The 18,480-nt window shown below is 40.7% G+C and overlaps 1 protein-coding gene across 4 annotated transcripts in view; it reads right to left on the bottom strand.

The window, feature by feature from the left end:
* Positions 1–18,379, bottom strand: part of LOC141768603 (DDB1- and CUL4-associated factor 1-like) — a 30,815-nt gene extending 12,436 nt beyond the window's left edge. For 3 of the 4 annotated variants that reach the window (XM_074636997.1, XM_074637008.1, XM_074637012.1), the window contains exons 1-18: positions 18,153–18,379; positions 14,941–15,155; positions 14,727–14,803; positions 14,414–14,487; positions 13,214–13,327; positions 12,717–12,854; positions 10,785–11,420; positions 10,043–10,144; positions 7,591–7,749; positions 7,092–7,271; positions 6,845–6,954; positions 5,773–5,872; positions 5,485–5,654; positions 3,609–3,733; positions 3,443–3,519; positions 2,384–2,548; positions 2,100–2,255; positions 478–1,149 (exon numbers count right to left, since the gene is read on the bottom strand). In XM_074636997.1, the coding sequence (XP_074493098.1) occupies positions 478–1,149; positions 2,100–2,255; positions 2,384–2,548; positions 3,443–3,519; positions 3,609–3,733; positions 5,485–5,654; positions 5,773–5,872; positions 6,845–6,954; positions 7,092–7,271; positions 7,591–7,749; positions 10,043–10,144; positions 10,785–11,420; positions 12,717–12,854; positions 13,214–13,327; positions 14,414–14,487; positions 14,727–14,803; positions 14,941–15,149 (3,264 nt within the window). In that variant the 5' untranslated portion in view covers positions 15,150–15,155; positions 18,153–18,379. The remainder of the gene's footprint in view (positions 1–477; positions 1,150–2,099; positions 2,256–2,383; positions 2,549–3,442; positions 3,520–3,608; positions 3,734–5,484; positions 5,655–5,772; positions 5,873–6,844; positions 6,955–7,091; positions 7,272–7,590; positions 7,750–10,042; positions 10,145–10,784; positions 11,421–12,716; positions 12,855–13,213; positions 13,328–14,413; positions 14,488–14,726; positions 14,804–14,940; positions 15,156–18,152) is intronic. The other variant, XM_074637016.1, reaches the window with a different exon arrangement.
* Positions 18,380–18,480: the final 101 nt, after the last annotated feature.

The following is an 18,480-nucleotide window of genomic DNA, read 5'->3' as shown; positions in this document are numbered from 1 at the left end:
TAAATAACGCTCCAAACTTGCGCTATATTTTGGCAAGGAAAAACTGGCATGGCCATTTTCAAAGGGGTGCCTTGACCTCTGACCTCAAGATATATAAATGAAAATGGGTTCTATGGGTACCTACGAGTCTCCTCTTCTAAAGCTGGGATCAAACTCATTATTGGCAGATATTCAGTATCACGGGACTTGGATGAAATTAGGAATAAATTGTGTAAAAAGACCAACACAAGTTCTCAAAGCCAAAGGTGACTTACGCTTAAGTTATTACCGTATATAACTTTTAACAGTCCAAAATGTACTATGATATAAAACAGAGAAAAGCAGGAGAGACAGAGAAACTGGAAGTAGAGTAAGTGTAGCATTTTTGCTTGATAAATGATTGAGTGATTAAAAAAATTGTTGTTGATTAATATTGTTCCAGCTTTAATGAATAAATAAATACTTAAAAAAACAAAAACAACAAAGTGCATCACTGACCTGTATGAAAGCACCGTGGTCAGACTTCTGTTTCAGTGAGCGAAGTTTTTTTCCTGAGTTGCAATGGGCCACCGGGCGTTCCCGTGTGAACAAAATCCGGCCAACCAGATGTGTGCTCTGCCCGTGAGATGCGGGATGAGGAGTAGGAGGAGGAGGAGGCTGAGTGCAGTTAGACGAAGCGGAGCATAAGGGGTGAGGAATGACGAGGGAACGAGAGGAAGAGGGAGTAGTGGAGGAGGAGGAGGAGGAGGCTACAGCAACTGAGGACAAAGGAGAAGTTCCAACATGGCCGGAAATGCGAGCTGCGATCCCGCCAGCTAACCGGCAAGTCCTGGGAATCATTGGGGAAGAGGAGCAGGGGGGAGGTGTGACACAGCATGAAGAGTTCGGACAGAGGGATCCTAAGGACAGATTTGCCTCTTTAATGAGCGTGTTGGCCGTGTCGTGGAGCCCTTTAGCCACGAGGTGGTTTCTGATCAGCATGAAGAGTTCCCTCTCAGAGAAGGTGATCCGTGACTGGGCGACCACGTTAGCCCTCTGCAGACGAGCCAATGAGACGTCGGTGCCCATGAGGAGAGGCTTGCCCGACACTCGCTCGGTCAGCTCGGCGGCATATCGGCAGAAACGGACGTGCTCGCTTCGTTTGTCCTGCAGCACTGGTTCCTTCATCAGCTAGGGAGGTAAAAAGAACAACACATGAGTATTTGTGGGTGATTACTTCATGGTGAGGTGTTATTGTTATGTTACAGTTATTGCTTTCTGAGAAGCATCCACCTTTCAGCTCATAAAATATGAGAATGAACCAGAAAGCAGACAAACACAAACTTCTTCCATTATTACATTATCCTCAAAATTAGTTTTTTTTTTAATTTAACAATATCAAATTAGTTTTATCTGCACCTAGATCCAGATCTACACTAAATCAGTGATGGATGTGTGGCAGATTTTTCCATTCATGTAAGTGAAGTAGTTCATGAAATTTGGTGAGAATGAATGTATACATATTATATTAACCCTCTGAGACCCAAAATAGACCCGTTTTTGTCTTTTTTAGGGGGGTACAGCGGGTGTTTAGGGGGAGATAGCAGGTCAACAGTAGATGTCACATAGAAGTAGTGTACATCATCTGAAAGCTGGGAACCTGAAGATTAATTTGAGATGCTGCTCAGCACGGTGTGTGAAGTTCTTCTAGTCATAAATCAGAAATAAACATGAGTGAGTGAATGAATGAACGAACGAACAAACGAACGAACGGACGGACGGACGGACGAACATACAAATTAAAATATAAAGTGAAAGTGTTTAAGGGTTTAGAACATGATACAACTTAAGAAATAGATGAAAATTAAGGGAGCACCAAAGTTATTACATTTCATCCAGAGGGGAACGTGAACATCTGTATTAAATTTCATGGCAATCCATCTGATAATTGTAGAGGTATTTCAGTCTGGACCAAAGTGGTGGACCGACTGACAGCTATGGTACTAGCGTTGGTAAAAAGGTCACCATTTGTTCTTTTGCCTTTGCTGCAATTATTCAACATGCAGCATGATATTCTGCATTTAGCTTCCGTACTTGTGTTTGTTACTTTTGTCACAAAGTGTTTCTGATCTTGTCCTCACCTGTTGGATGTGGCTGCTGGTGAAAAGCGGCAGTTTGCTGATGATCTGTCTGATCGCTGAGCTGCGGGAGAGTCCAACCAGAGCCTTGCAGGCCAGAGCACGGATCAGGTCTGCATCTGTGATGGGCATCTTCACCGTCAACAGAGACAGAAGCACCTGGGAGACACCGATAGGGGAGTGTGAGATGGAGAGTTGGTCCACGACACCGGGGACAGCAGAACTTTTTCCTATTTTCTAATATTTCATTCGAGGAGAAGAAAGATGAAAGCTCCTTTTGTTCTTACCTTTATACCATTGTTGTTCTGCACCATTTGCCACATGTGGGCCAGCACTCTATTGTGGGGAGCGGGCGGCTGCTGGGGGTGGAGGGTCGGCCTGAGGGGGGCGACAGCAAAAGCACCCACAGTGTTCAGGCTCTGGTCTGGAGCGCACACACAGTTTATTATCACCTGGGGTGGGACAGAGGAAAAGATGGGAGTTGGGATGAAGTTAAGGTTGGCAGAAAGAAAAAAAAATGAATTTAAATTAGACTGTTACCAAACTGAAAATCGCCTTGAGAGGCTGTACTTAGGCACAGCAGTGCTTTGAGCTAAACGTTAACATGATGATGATTAGCAGGTATAATCTTAGTTTAATGTACTGGCATGCTAACATTTGTTAATTATCAGTGAACACAATGTGCAGCTGAGGCTGATGGGAATGTCATTAGTTCTGCAGATATATGGTCATAAACTCAAGTATTGCACACATTGCAATGTTGACCTGATGGTGGCGCTAGATGAAAAGTCAGAGGATCCTCAAAATGAATCCATCCTGAGGGGAACATGAATGTCTGCAGAAAATGTTAAGGCAATCCATCCAATATCTGTCAAAACCTGTAGGGCTGTGAAAGTTAACACGATAATAACATGTTAACATTCATTTGTTTTAATGCCACCAATTTCATTAACGCAACTTGCAATTTTTAAGTTGTATTGGGCTCAGTTTTAAAGCTAGAGTGAAGATACTGGTATCATATGAAGCAGGCTAAATAGCGCTCCAAACTTAAACTGCAAACTCCAAACAAAAACTGTCATGGCCATTTTCAAGTTAGCACACTGAGGCTGTTGTTGCCTGTTGGGCTTGAGTTTGCCTCTGATCGACATTTTTCACCATTTTCTGACATTTTATAGATAAAAACAACTAATCGATTGATCAAGAAAATAATCGAAAGATTAATCAACAATGAAAATAATCGTTAATTGCAGCCCTAGACCAAAGTGGTGGACAGACAGACCCACATTGCTATGTCACTAGTGTGGCTAACAAACAGCATCAGTCACTGATTAAAGCCATCTGCTTACTTGAAGTGAAGACTTCTGGATCTCAGCATCATTGACAAACACCTCGCCCTCGACGACACCCAGGATGATGCTCATACCTGCAGCAGATATAAGAGACACATCGATGCACATTCAAGACAAAAGACCGAAGGGCTGAAACTCTGAGAGAACTGAGTGTTCTACTGACCCACAGTGGAGACAGCCGACCTGGTTTCGTCGTGAACTTCTACCGTGTCCGCCAGCACCAACTGGACCTTGGGAACCACCATCAGGATGGCCAGGATGTCCAAGGCATAACGCACTGTGTCACTTCTGGACAGACAGACACAAAGACAGGGAGACGGATATTGAAGAAAACTTTTTTTTCTGCATTTGAAAAAGTGAATGCTGCGTGATTTACATAAAGTGAACGGAAGCATTCCTAACACTTCTTGCCTTAAAGGTCCAGTGTTTAGGATCTGGCAGCATCTAGCCATGAGGTTGAGATTGCAACCGACTGAAGCCTCTTCTGTGTGCCAAGCGTACTGGAGAGCTACGGTGGCTGACGCTAAAACGCGAATGGCCCTCTCTAGAGGCAGCTGTTGTAAGAATAGCGTAGGCCATTTGGAGCGGAGCCAGTGTGTACAGTGTGTGTGTAACGTGGGAAGTGAGTGGTGAAGCAAGAGAGAGAGAGAGAGCGGTGGCGACGGGAGCGTGTAACGTTATTGACACCGGCCCAAGTCGTTCTGTGCCACTGTAGAAACATGGCAGACTCTGTGAAGAGGACCCGCTTCCTATGTAGACATGAACGGCTCATTCTAAGTTAACAAATACACAATTCTTATTTTCAGGTGATTATACACTAAAGAAAACATACATATTAATATTATATTCCATTTCTGCCAATAGATCCCCCTAAATGTTACACACTGGTCCTTTAAATATCTCCCATGTACACACTAATGTTGGTAGAACTGGTTTAAGGTACTATGCACCTATTAAATGGAATGAACTGCAAACTGCCCTCAAACTAGAGTCTTTCATTCCCCTCGGAGATTTTCAAGATTTATTATCTGATGTTTTTTTTTATGATTCTTGTAACTGTTTTTAATCCCTGTTTATTGTGCAGTTGTGTTGTTTCTGTTTTGCTGATTGTGAATGTATCTTGTTCTCAGGTCTTTGTTGGAAACATATCTTAATCTCAATGAGACTGCCTGAATAAATAAAGATTAAATGAACCTTAAAGGGATGGTTTGGATGTTTTGAAGTGGGGTTGTATGAAGTACTTCTCCATAGTCAGTGTATTACCTACAGTAGATGGCGGTCGGTACGCCCCCAGTTTAGAGAAACAGACAGGAGTACCAGCACAGGAGCTAAGCAATGTACTGCTGTGGACAGAAGCAGCAGCAAAACGGATTTTAGACACCTAAAAGTATCAATATCAGTTTAAGTGTACGTTATATTTCGAATATTTCACAGCTTTACCATGCATTTTCATTTTAGCTCTCAGAACACGATGGTTGCTGGTCTACTGCTGCTTCATTCGGTTAGTTAGATTGGGTTATTGTATGACTGCGGTGAATCTGAACTAACCTCTTAAAAAACCGAAGTCAAAAAATAACACAAACAATCTAACTGATCACGGTAGACCGCGGTAGACCAGCAACCCCCGTGTTCTGCAAAGTAAAATTACTGTTTTTGTCAAAGGAGTCTGGTGGCTTTGAAGAGAGTATCGATAACGGCTTCAGTTCCCCTTTGGAAAGAGCTGTCTGAAGGCATGGTGAAGCTGCGAAAATATTCTAAATATAACGTAAACTTAAACGGATATTGATTTCTTTCATCTGTCTAAAACACGTTTTGCTGCTGCCCCGGTCCACAGCAGTACATTGCTTTGTTTCCGTGCGGTAACTCCTGTCTGTTTCTCCAAACTGCGGGCGTACCGACCATCATCTACTGTAGGTAATACACTGACTATGGAGAAGTACCTCATACAACCACACTTCAAAACACCCAAACTATCCCTTTAAGTGACCGAATCCTGACTGTTACAACTACTGACAGCATACTTGTGCGTGCAACCTTACCTGCCATAGTAAGTCCTCCAGTCACAGGCTGCAGATATGAGCTGCAGCATTAAAGGAACGCAGGACAGTTTGTAGAAAACCTCTACCGGTTCCCAGTAGAGCTGAGGAGGTCCACACTCGATGAGAAACTCCATCATCTCAATAGTCTGCTCTCTGGTGTACGTATATGCCTGGAAACAGGGAGCGACACACACACATATATACAGTATAGGGTGTATGAAGATGAACGCACCGTATTCTTTACATGGTTAACTGTACAAACAGGATGATGATAAATACACCAAATACCTTATAAAATGGCTGCTGGGGAACAATGGTACCTTCGTCTGATGTGTGCAGAGACTGTTTGACCTGTTCAGCCTTCACTGCCAGGTGAGCCTCAAAGTACCTGAACAAAGTCATCGATGATGTATTAATGCTCAGTCACAGTGTTATGTCATACACCTGTAATACACCTGGCACTTCAAAATGTTTACAGCTGCAGGTGCAATGAGTAGGTGCAGTTTTGTAGGAGGCAGAGTTCTTTGAAGCAACTGCAGTGTGTCTGCATGTTGTATCAAGGAAGATCTTAAACCCCTTTATAACATCAGCATGGAGTAAATAAAAGACTAATTGATCCACTGAAATTAACCGGAAAATAAAAACTACAGACAGGCTGTCAAAGTTAACGTCATAATACGTTAACGCAAATTCGTTTAACGCCACTAATTTCTTTAACGTATTAACGTAACTTGCTTGAATCATATGAAACTAGAAAAACCTGAGGAATCCATTTGTACCAACCGTGTCATAGCAGCTTGTCGGGAAGGAGGTTAAATAACACTTCAGAGTTACACTAAATTTTGGCGCGAGGAAAAACTGTCATGGTCATTTTCAAAGGGGTCCCTTGACCTCTGACCAAAAGATATGTGAATGAAAATGGGTTCTATGGGTACCCACGAATCTCCCCTTTACAGACATGCCCACTTTATGATAATCACATGCAGTTTGGGCTTGAGTTTGCCATGTTATGATTAGAGCATATTTTTTTATGCTAAATGCAGTACCTGTGAGGGTTTCTGGACAATATTTGTTCCTTTAAGGTACATTTTGAACAGATAACAAATGTGTGATTAATTGGCGATTAATCACGATTAACTATGGACAATCATACGATGTAAGATCTCTATCAACTCACAGCTCTACTACGTTCCTAAATGTTTTATCCTACGGCTAAATAATAAGAAGGAAAACTGGAACGCTGACCTTAAGTTGGGATGCATATGTTTGTATCAAGACCGCCTTCCATTGACTTATGTACACTTGTTCATTTCTACCCATCTATCAATCAATCAATCAATCCATCAATCCATCATAGTACCTGCGCAGGGCCATGCAGGTATGTTTGGCTGTCTGTCGGTTGGCGAACACCTGGTCATCACTCATTATGGACACCTCGTTCCCTGTGTTAAGGATCTGCAAAGTACTGACCTACAAGAAGGTTTACAGTTAAGACTTTTGTAAGAGGTACCACAATTAATTCACCAATAATATACTCATACATAAAATGCAACTTGCTCTACATTTAAGGCATTAAGGCAACCTGAGATGAAAGATTTAGCTCTTACCAAGTTGACAAGCCTGCGCAGGCCGTCCTGATGGTCGAATAGCTGCAGCACCGCTCTGAAGGAGAAAGAGATGGAGAAGAACATGGTGGCGTGGCAGACGCCTGAAGCGTGGGACGACTCCAGCAGCCAAAGAGCGTAGGACACCATGTCTGACAGCACGCCGTCTGGGAGCGTGCACACCTAAAAAAAAAAACACAAATTCAAATATACATTAACATTTGTGAAGATGAACCCAATAAAAGCCTTTTGTTGTTTTGTTTTCTTGATTAATGACTGAACGATAACCGTGATTAATCTATTTTGCCTGTTGATCGACTACTTAACTAATACTTTCAGCAACAGACATTCTAACCTTAACTTAAAGTTAAAGCTTTACCCTTAAATTAACCGCTTAAAGAAAACAGCAGCAGTTTTGATTTGCAAAATCATCCTTGTCTGAAGGTCGAATACTCAAACCAGTCGTGTATGTGTGCGTGTCTCGTCCGTGTGTTAACCGTACCCTCTCCATAGCATCTTGATTGTATGCCAGGTAGTACAAGCAGAGAGAAACTCCAGTCGCTGCCATAGAAGGCCGCGGGATCTCCAGGAGTTTCTGCACTCCTCCGTGGGTGATGAACTCTGCTGCAAACTTCTTGTGGAGGAGCAGCGAGGCCAGATACTGAAGACACAAAGGAGATGGACTCTGTAGCACACCATGCTCATGACAGACATTTGTTCGTTTTGAATAATCCACATGAATGAGAAATCTGATTTTAAACTAACAACACTGAATCGATAAAGAGGCGATGTAACACATAATACAAAGCATCGGGTCCCATTGAGGTACCATACAAAGTCAAAGAAAACATGTCTCTATACAAGGAAAACAAAGACTTTTATTATTATCTACAAAATAAAGAGATCAGTTTGACTGTTACATGGACTGTTAGAGCCTGTGGTCCTCAAGTATCCTAAAATGTCTCTTGTGATCCAAACATTTCCAATAATTCCAGAGCACTTTAAAATCCAAAAGTCAAAATTTGTTGAAAAAAAGATAGATGTAATATTTTAAAAAAATTACTTTTTTATCTAACAAAATATTCTGCTTATATCCACATTTGTTGGTGTTTAGCCTTTCAAAAACAACATTTTCACTGCGGTCAAAAACCTGTTTGCTCTCCCACTTGCTGCACACAAATGGAGGCACGTACCTGTATTAACAGAGCGGTCTAGCAGCAATCTAACAGCACCATGTATTACATTTATATAACCTCAATAACACAAAATCATTTCCCCCTCATTTTTTTTTAGGGTGATGACATCATAAAGTATGACGACAGACAATCAAAGCTTCTATTGAGGTTTTTGAATGAAGCTTCAAATGTCTGTAACCCTACTTTCTCATACCTTCTTCTCTTTGAGGAAACTGTATTCAGTGCTTTTTTTAACTTTAAGACCTGCAGATATCCTGCTTACATAAAACACTTTTGACTAAATACTATTTCTTTGCCAACTCCCATTAAAACTAGGCAAAGAAATGGAGAGTTTTGTGGTGTAAAAGATGAGACACCACTGAGTAAAGGTGGTCAGATTAATCTTTATGGCGCTCAGCACAGCCCCTCCCACCAAGGTTTAGCTTATCCTTCACACACAGACCCTCTGTGGGGAGGAGCTGAAGGCTGAATGACAAGCTAGATACACGATTGTTTGGCTGGTTAAAGGCCCAATCACTAGTTGTGTAAAATACTGTATTTACAAAGATAATTGAAGAGGTTGATTTGTAAAGGAAAAATCCAGCATGTCATGTGTTTCTATAATCTAGACCAGTTTAGTGCTGTTGTTAGAAACTTAATTGATGTAAACAAACACAATCAGAAATTTTGAGGGCTGTGAATTGATTAAAATATTTAATCGTGATTAATTGCAAATTAATCACACATTTTATCTGTTAAAAATGTACCTTATATGGAGATTTGTTAAGTATTTAATATTCTCAACAACAATGGAGTAGGCCAATATGCTTGCTTTATGCAAATGTATGTATATATTTATTACTGGAAATTAATTAACACAAAACATTGACAAATATTGTCCAGAAACCCTCACAGGTACTGCATTTAGCATAGATAATATGCTCAAATGGTGGCTCAAAACATGGCAAACTGCAGCCCAACAGGCAACAACAGCTGTCAGTGTGTCAGTGTGCTGACTTGACTATGACTTGCCCCAAACTGCATGTGATTATCATAAAGTGGGCATGTCTGTAAAGGGGAGACTCGTGGGTACCCATAGAACCCATTTTCATTCACATATCTTGAGGTCAGAGGTCAAGGGACCCCTTTGAAAATGGCCATGCCAGATTTTCCTAGCTAAAATTGAGTTTAAGTTTGGAGCGTTATTTAACCTTAACCTTTGTGACAAGCTAGTATAACATGGTTGAATGGATTCCTTAGGTTATTATGATACCAGTATCTTCACTCTAGCTTTAAAACTGAGCCCACTACAACCTAAAAATCACAAGTTGCATTAATGCCTTAAAAAAAATTAGGGGCGTTAAAATGCATTTGCGTTAATGCATTATTATCGAGTTAACTTCGACAGCCGTAGAAATTTTACATTACATTAAAAATGCTTTAAGGCAGAATTTTCATTATGTGACAGGATGTCATAATGAAGTTTTCTTCATCTTTTAAAGAACAGAGTTTACTTTTATTAAATGTGTTACACAAATATACTTGACTGGATTAAATAGCAAGATGACTGAACAGATGGATAGAGAACTATATACTGACTCGGCTCTTTCTTTTATAAGTATAATGTTGAGTGTTGTACTGAAAGAATATCAAGGCGTCAGATTTGAGAGCACTGATGAAGTGACATTTGGGGTGGGAGCCCCAGGAAGGATCCAAGTCTATGGATAAAAACTACAGTACATGACTTGTTTTGGTGGCTTTTGAGGATGACATTCTTACCAGGAGGGCATCAAAGGTGAGCTGGACATTTTTGGTCTGCCTGAGGTCTATGTAGTTCATCAGCAACGACCGGGTGTCCAGCTGCATGAAGACGGCGAGCAACTGAGGAGGGCAGAGGAGAGAAAGATTATTGATCTTACATCTTATTTAAGAAGAGTAAAGCCTTGATCAAACAGAGATCGTTTTATCAGCCTGATGCGGCTATTTAATAATTGTTTTCAATGAGATTTAAGCATCAGGGCGGCTGTGGCTCAGAGGGTAGAGCAGGTTGTCCACCAATCGGAAGGTTGGTGGTTCGATCCCCGGCTGCTCCGGGTCACATGTCGATGTGTCCTTGAGCAAGACACTTAACCCCAAATTGCTCCCGGAGGCATAGCCATCGGTGTGTGAATGAGTATTTAGATTAAATCCTGATGGGCAAAGTTGGCACCTTAGTAGCCTCTGCCATCAGTGTATGAATGTGTGAATACTGACATGTAGTGTAAAGCGCTTTGAGTGGTCGGAAGACTAGAAAAGCGCTATATAAGTCCATTTACCATTTACCATTTTGCACGCTGCTTTTGCGTTGCTGAGCGCCTGTCTGAAAATCCTCAAAGAACCCACTGCAGCCTGAGGAGGAAAGCATCTACACTGGCACTGGAGAACTCTTTCAGCATATGAACACACATTTTAAAGATTGCTGCAGTTATTTGTGTTATTTAAGTCATAAAGAGCAACTTGTGGTTTGTTTTGGGAGTCTCACCTCCTGGTAATCTCCGAGCGGCGTCAGATACTGCAGGATGAGCCTCTGCTCCATGGCCGGGCTCAGCGGTGAAAGGCAGTACTCGGAGCCGATCACCATGGAGCTCATCTCGGACCAGGAGGCGCTGCTGGCCGGCTGCTCGCTGGAATCGTTTCTCTCCGCCTCCTCCTCGTTCCTGTAGGAGGAGGAGGTGAAATTGAGTTTCTGCTTGGCCTTCCTCCCGTTCTCCATTACTGCCCGTCTCTTCCCTAGTCCTCCTCCTCCTCTTCCGTCCTGTCTGTCCTCCGTCTCCCTGGGAGCAGGGCTTGGGGCCGACCTCGCTTGGTAAACAAAGTCTGGAAGCAGCCGCGTGGGGCTGGGTCCACCGTTTTTCTGTGCCGAACAGAGCCGTGGCAAAGATTTGGAATTAGCCTTCGACGCTGACCTGCTGCCCTCTCCGTCTCTCTCTTTTCTCTCTCCATCCTCTCCCACGTCTTCCCCCTCAGTCTTGTCCTGCTGGTCTGTTGAGATGCTTGAGGTTTGGGTGGCTTCAACCTGAGAGTCCTGAGGTAGATTCTGGGGCATCTTGGCAGGACTGATATGACTCTTGGCCTCTTCAGTTTGCAGCTCACGCAGGCGCAGAATCATGATTGGCACCTGGATGTTCAGAGGAAACAAGTGATGTTATTAGAATCATGAAATGTTTTTCAAGATTCGGACTTCCAACGATTATGAAAACAAGATAATCAAGATAAAACTATTATAGCACCGCATTCCGTTTCAATCAATGACGCTCTCGTTTTGTCTTATAAATCCAGCGCACCCCTTTCCTTTACAGCGGTGTGCTTTCTCTCGGCGGGTGGACGGCTGCTCAGTGTAGGAGGATCCCCTAATGGGACATCTCTACGGCGCTGGCTGGCCCTTGCCCATCTGACCCGTCTTGAAACACGAACCCCGTCACGTTTGCCATGCTTGTGGGTGTGACTTTTTTGCCGTGTCATCACCATTCATATCTATACAACCAAAGTGTTTATGATTATATTGTTTACTAGAGCACAAAGTTGTTCACAGATCTAGCCTCTTAATTTGGCTCTTTAAGTGCACCAGATTGTTGCATTTAACTTTAAAATGACAAAATGTTCTTTCTACATTCATGATGTTTCCAAAGATAATGAGTAATCGTGTTAAATAACAGTGATCTCAAAACTGACCAAAATAATCTTGATTATAATTTCTGCCATAATCGAGCAGCCCTAGGTGGTGCTAATAATATTTTATACTAATAGTCACATTGCCACAGCTAACTCAGCCACACTCGTAAACATTTACAAATCCTCCATCAACACATTTCTCCCTTTTGGTGTCCGATTTTTTTTCTTAAAAGGAGAACACGGGACGTGATTTACAGAGCAGATAACGTTTATTGCAGAAGACAAAAACAAGGGATGCATCGATACCGATACCGGATCGGATATCAGGCCGATACTGACTAAAATAGCTGGATCGGATATCGGTGACAATGGGGCCGATCTATTCAATTAAATCCTGTGTTTATATACTACATACATTATGTACTGGAATTTTAATTCCTGTTTAAGTTTTGACCACTTGTTGCTGCAATAAAAAGGTTTACACCTGAATTGCTGTTAATCCTAAATATTTTTTACCGAGTTGCTGGTGTACGATTTATTATTTTAATAATAAAGAACAATTCAGTAAATTTGTATCTATGTATTTATTTGTTACATTTATTTTTACAAAGTTACATAAAGCAATGTTTAAGTCAAGCCTGATGTTGCTTTACACATAAAAGAATGATCCCAGTCACTTCCACACAGTGAGGCATAAAGCTTACTAATTAAACACTGGTATCAGATCGGTACTCAGTGTGTGTGTGTGTGTGTGTGTGTTTGTGTGTGTGTGTGTGTTTGTGTGTGTGTGTGTGAGACCTACCAGCTGAGCGTTCTCCTCTCTGTAGCTGACCGCCACTTCCTGGTTGCTCATGGCTCTTGCCAGCAGGCCCGTAGCGTAGACGCACAGCGGCCGCTCTGCTTCACGAGCCCAGGTGAACAACTTCTCAACCAGACCTTCCTGTCACACACACACAACACAGAGCTGACTCATAAACAGGTGATCAGAGGCACTTTACAACACTAACACTTTACTTTAAAGCTGCAGTTGGTAACTTTGAGCAAATATGATATAAAGGTTATTTTTATAGAACTGTCATTATATCCTGACAGTAGTGCATGAGACAGATAATCTGTGTCCTCCGTGTGCTCCTAATGGCATTTGCAAGATTTCACCGCGCCCGAACCAAAACAACCAATCAGAGCCGAGGAGTCTCTACAGCAGCTGTCAATCACTCCTCGCAAAACACGCAAACTCCAATCCTTTCCTTGTGCACTGTCTAATAAAACCGAGCCATCTATGATCTTTTGAGGTTTTACCTTCTCTTGGAAGACGACGGCGGTCTCCAGGCCCGGCATGATGTTCTGAAGCAGACGACAGGCGGCTGTGTTGAGGCTCAGCTCTCTGCTGGTCATTATATATGTGTCCATCAGCTGGAAAACAACATAAAAAAGGATTACAATTATTTTTCTCTTTACACACATAAATACAATTAACAAAGACATTGTTAAATATAGATTATGCTTGTTTATTTTAAAGAGGACCTATTATGCTTTTGTGCTTTTTCCCTTTCCTTTAGTGTGTTATATAGTTTTTTGTGCATGTAAAAGGTCTGCAAAGTTACAAAACCCAAAGTCCACGCCAAAGGGGGTTCCTCTTCCCCACAGAAACACTGCCCTTGAACTGCCTGAAACGCCTTGCTTGAAGTCCCGCCTTTTCTTCCATAATAGGTCCTTTAAAGTTATATTTGTCGTTTTTGAATTAATGAAGTGAAATGAAACGGCAATTCAGGCTAACTGTTCATCACGAGACATTCGGTTTTTTTGCTGTTATTTTAAGGTTTCATTAGATTTCTTACTCAACAATGGACGGAGCTGATTATAATCTTGTCATGTACTGAAAGGACATTGTTGTGCACGACCTGCAAAGAATTTGTAAGGCTGATTAAATACATTTTAAATACTGTATGGATATTTGACCAAGCAGATTGCTTTGTTTCACTAAGAAACTACAGTTATCAACAAGTAACAATGAATATTACAGCTGAACAAATTAGTCAATTAATCAATCAAAGTTATTTTCAAGTAAAAATGCAAACCATTCTCCTGTTACACTTTCTCAAATGTGAGGATTTTCTGTTTTATACCATTCTGAACTGAATATCTTTGGGTTTTAGACTGTGATGGATATTTTTCTCTATTTTTTTTTTACATTTTTACAAATCAAATGACTAATCAATTAATTGAGAAAATAATCATTAGCTGCAAATATGAATCAATATATGTATTTTATTCCAAACACATGTTCATTTTAGGGAATACAAAAGGTCATTAGATCCTCCAAAAGGTTCAACCAAATAAAACAAAAGAAATCAATTCTAAGTGTGTGTGTGTGTGTGTGTGTGAGATTCATACAAGCTCTGTTAATCAGAATGAGAATGAAACTCATCCATCACACTTTGATGAACACATTCTTCACAAACATCGCATGATCCAGTAAAAACATTCAGCAGTCCTCACCGCATTAGTGAAGTCATCATTCATAAAGAGCATCTTCAGGAGTTGCCCCAGCATACAGTCCGGGTCAGCTCGTCCTGCAAAGTTATACAGGAGTCAGAAACTCAACAACCGATCACTGAGATTAACGGGAGATTCAGTTCAGCTCAGAAAAGCCTGACTGGCACAATTACAGTGCAAAAAGTCAACAGATGATCTGTGACAACCACATCAGTTACCAAATCAGATACACAAATCTTGTACTTTTGAAACATTTTGAATGGTTATAAAAGGAACAAAACACAGAATGATTATGAAAGTGTGAATGGATGATGACCTGGATGGCGGTCATCAAACGGATCAGGGTCTGCTTTGTGATACTCTTCTGTCTCCCGTTCAATCAGCTCAGATATTCTGCAGGAAACACAGAGATGAGACACACTCACCTCCTTGAAAAACATCCAGAGATGCCCAGAGAGGGTCTCTCTTTACAAAACAGAAATAACATAACATTTACAGCTTCTCAAAAAACTAAAACTAACAGAACTAACTTAGTTAGGATGGACACCAGTTGCTCTGTGGTGCCCTGTTGTGCTACTTCCCATTCGTCAAGCAGCGCGGCGAGATCCGCCTTAGCATCTACGGGCATGGCGACCGCCATTGCAGCCGACACGGCAGACGCTAAGGCGGACGACAAGGCCAAGGCAGACGACAGCACAGCCGATATGTCAGACGGCGGTTCTTCTTCTTGGGAAGACATCGCTGCCTGGAGTAAAGAGGGTAGAGGAGCCAACAATCAATATGGCAATATGTGTACCCCTGTACCACGTATCAGTGTTTGTATTAAATGTATAAGTTATAGGTTTTACATCATTTGTTTTTTTGTAGTAATTTGCAATGTGGAGTTTTCTGTAGATGTGAATTTGCACAAAAATTACAAAAAAACAACAACCCCATTTCCTTCTTTTGTGATAAACAGTGTCAGGGCCGGGTTATGATGGAGATTGCAACGACATTGTAACCATTGGTGCGTTCACAAAATATTTACACAATGAGATTTTTGATAAATAATCAAAAGTAATGTGAATATAATGACTAAGTGTAAAAGATAAATAATAGAACAGTCTGGTAAGTTCAGAAAATGACATCACTTCACTGTAATGCAGCCTTTAAAAACAGAAAAAGACAACACTTGTGGCATATTACGATATCACCATATCCAAAATCTAAGACGACATCTAGTCTCATATCACGAGATCAATATAATATCAATATGTTTCCCAGCCCTAGTTTGTACGAAATGTTGTACGACATGTTGTACGACCACGTCAGAAGCCAAACGTTTTAAGAGCTGTTCGGAACGGCGACACTGGAGGGCGGAGTGAAAAAAACAGCAGCCGTTCATGTGACAAAAAAAAAACAGAAGATATTTCAACAACAAGGTATTTCTAGAATCGTCCAACACAAGTTCCCGTATATTGACCTTTCTGTGTGTGTTTTGTTGTAATGATTTATGGTGTCTGTCTGCTGGTTTACTTCTCTCTTTCTTTGCACTGGAACTGAGCTACTATGCCGTTCTAAAACATCAACACCGTTGTGTGGCAATAATATCTATCCATCTATCCATCTATCCATCTATCCATCTATCCATCTATCTCTTCTAACCATCTGGATGAAGAAAGATTGTGTACATTGCACAACAACAACAACAAAAAAATAAATCAATATTCTATGTTGCACCTAACTGGACATTACAATGTCTTTGCTCAATTTGTACAACGTGAACCACCTTAAGAACTGCAGTACATTTGCACATATTTAGAGATGTTTACATTTCTGTTGTCCAGATTAATGATTCCAAGAGCATGTTATTTTAAAAATATATATATATTATATTTAAAGTTGTTGTTTTTTTACACATGAAGATCTCATGTCATGTCTAACAGTGGAACATAGATAAATGTTTTATGTGATTTTGCATTCACTTGCCATATATTAAAATGCATATTGCTATTGGTAAATATCTTTACTAATACGGTAATAATTCTTTCAACCATATCTCCGAGCTCTACCTGGTCATCATCACCTGTGTCATAACACCATTATTATCATGCATGTGCCTTCTATTGTGACACTATCATAATGTTATACCCTATGATTCCCAACGTTGGTGTTTTATTAAAGTTGCTGGGAGAGGTGAGGTAAGAGGTGTAGCAAGAAACATAATAATAATACCACTAATAATAATAATAATAATAATAATAATAATAATAATAGAAGTCACTTTCAGCAGTAGTGGAAAGTAACAAAGAACATTTACTCAAGTACAATTTTGAGATACTTTACTTGAGTATTTTCATGTTACGCTACTTAAACTTCTACTCCACTACATTTCGGAAGTCAAAATTGTACTTTTTACTCCACTACATTTACTTTGAAAATCCATATTGCTAATACAAAATATAAATCAACTAATAAATAGTGATGTATTATTATGGATTGAACCGTATATAAAGTCATTATAAAATGAGCTCTACCTTTACCAGCTGCAACATTTAAAGAGATGAACACATTAATGCATCAATAATGAATGAATGAAATAATGAAAGACCTGGAAGCAGAGTCAATCGGGAGCTGTATATTTTTACTTTAACGTTGGCTTCAAAACACTTGATTTTAATGTGTTTTGTATGATATTATGCTACGTATTTATTTTGCATTTGTTTTATGTTGTGGCGTCTGAAACTTTAATGTATGTATAATGCTGCTGTCTTGGCCAGGTCTCTCTTGCAAAAGAGATTCTTAATCTCAATGAGTACTACCTGGTTAGGGGCGGTGGGCTACACATGTTTATGTATATACTGTATGTCCCCAATGTCTCCCTGATTTGTGTGCCTTAGGGCGTTGTCTGTGTTTTATTTATTAACTTTTTTTTTTGTGTCTGTTTTTTGGGGGGGGTTTCCCCTTTAACTACCTATGTTCTTTGTATTTGCTTGTCTCCATTTTTTGTTTGCCCTTAGTTTCTAGTATTGTCTGTTTTTGTTGATATATATCAAAAATGAGGCATGAGACACACCCCACAGAAGTCTGTATCACTGACATGCACATGCTTCCTAATAAAAATATCTGAAACACAGTACTACCTGGTTAAATAAATAAATAAAATAAAAAATAATTATAATCCAATAACATAGTATATGTTATTCTGAAATGGGCCATTCTGCAAAATAAGTACTTTTGATACTTTAAGTATATTATAAATTCCAATACTTTTGTAGTTAAACTTAATACAGATTGTGATTGCAGGTCTGTTAAATGTAAAAACAGTATGTTTACTCTGCTGTACTGCTACTTTTACTTAAGTAAGCGCGTCTCGTCGTTGAGAAATCACAGATACTATACAGAGAGATGATCCCAGTGGGACATGTCTCCGTGGGGCTGTGTGTCCACAGCAGTAACAGGTGTCCTCTGGTCAGTGTGGACAGCTGTCTCATCAGAGGACACTGTCTTCTCTGTGTGTGTGTGTGTGAGCTCAGCTAACGAGGCAAGAAGCTGACAGTTAGCAAACTCTGCTAACTTGCCCTCAGTTCATTTGCATTAATCTGACTGTTCACACATTAAACAGTGTCTCTGGTTGGTGTAGAGGAGAGTTAGGGTCCAGCAGCAGCAGCGTGTTGACAGTCAGCAGCCTCATGTCAGTCACACACAGACAGCTCTTCAGCTCCAGCTAGCAGCTTCAGCGTTAGAAACGTGACTCACTCACCTGGAGAGAAAAGCTCCTTCTTCTCCTTCCTCGGGTTTCTCTCTTCAAGAAGTTATGCTGACTACAGATTAGCGGGGAAGTTTTAAACGAAACGACGCGGACATGAAACGTTTCAGAAAATAAAAAAAGTATCACGTTTATTTTCAAAACTTCTCCTCCCGGCGGCTGCGAGCTACGTCACCGAGAAAACAGTCGATGTTTGATGACGCAAAGACTGGCCGAAACTCCTCATGGGAGTTGTAGTTTCACTAGCTCATGCTGAAGTTCAGTAGTTTTTGTGTTGTCTTAGGGGTCAAAAATGACCCGCCACTATGTTTAACAGCATAGG

The sequence above is a fragment of the Sebastes fasciatus genome, chromosome 1 (genome assembly GCF_043250625.1).
Source record: "Sebastes fasciatus isolate fSebFas1 chromosome 1, fSebFas1.pri, whole genome shotgun sequence".
NCBI classification, from domain to species: Eukaryota; Metazoa; Chordata; class Actinopteri; order Perciformes; family Sebastidae; genus Sebastes; species Sebastes fasciatus.
The sequence above is the reverse complement of the archived record's forward strand: the minus strand, read 5'-3'. Positions and strand labels throughout refer to the sequence as shown.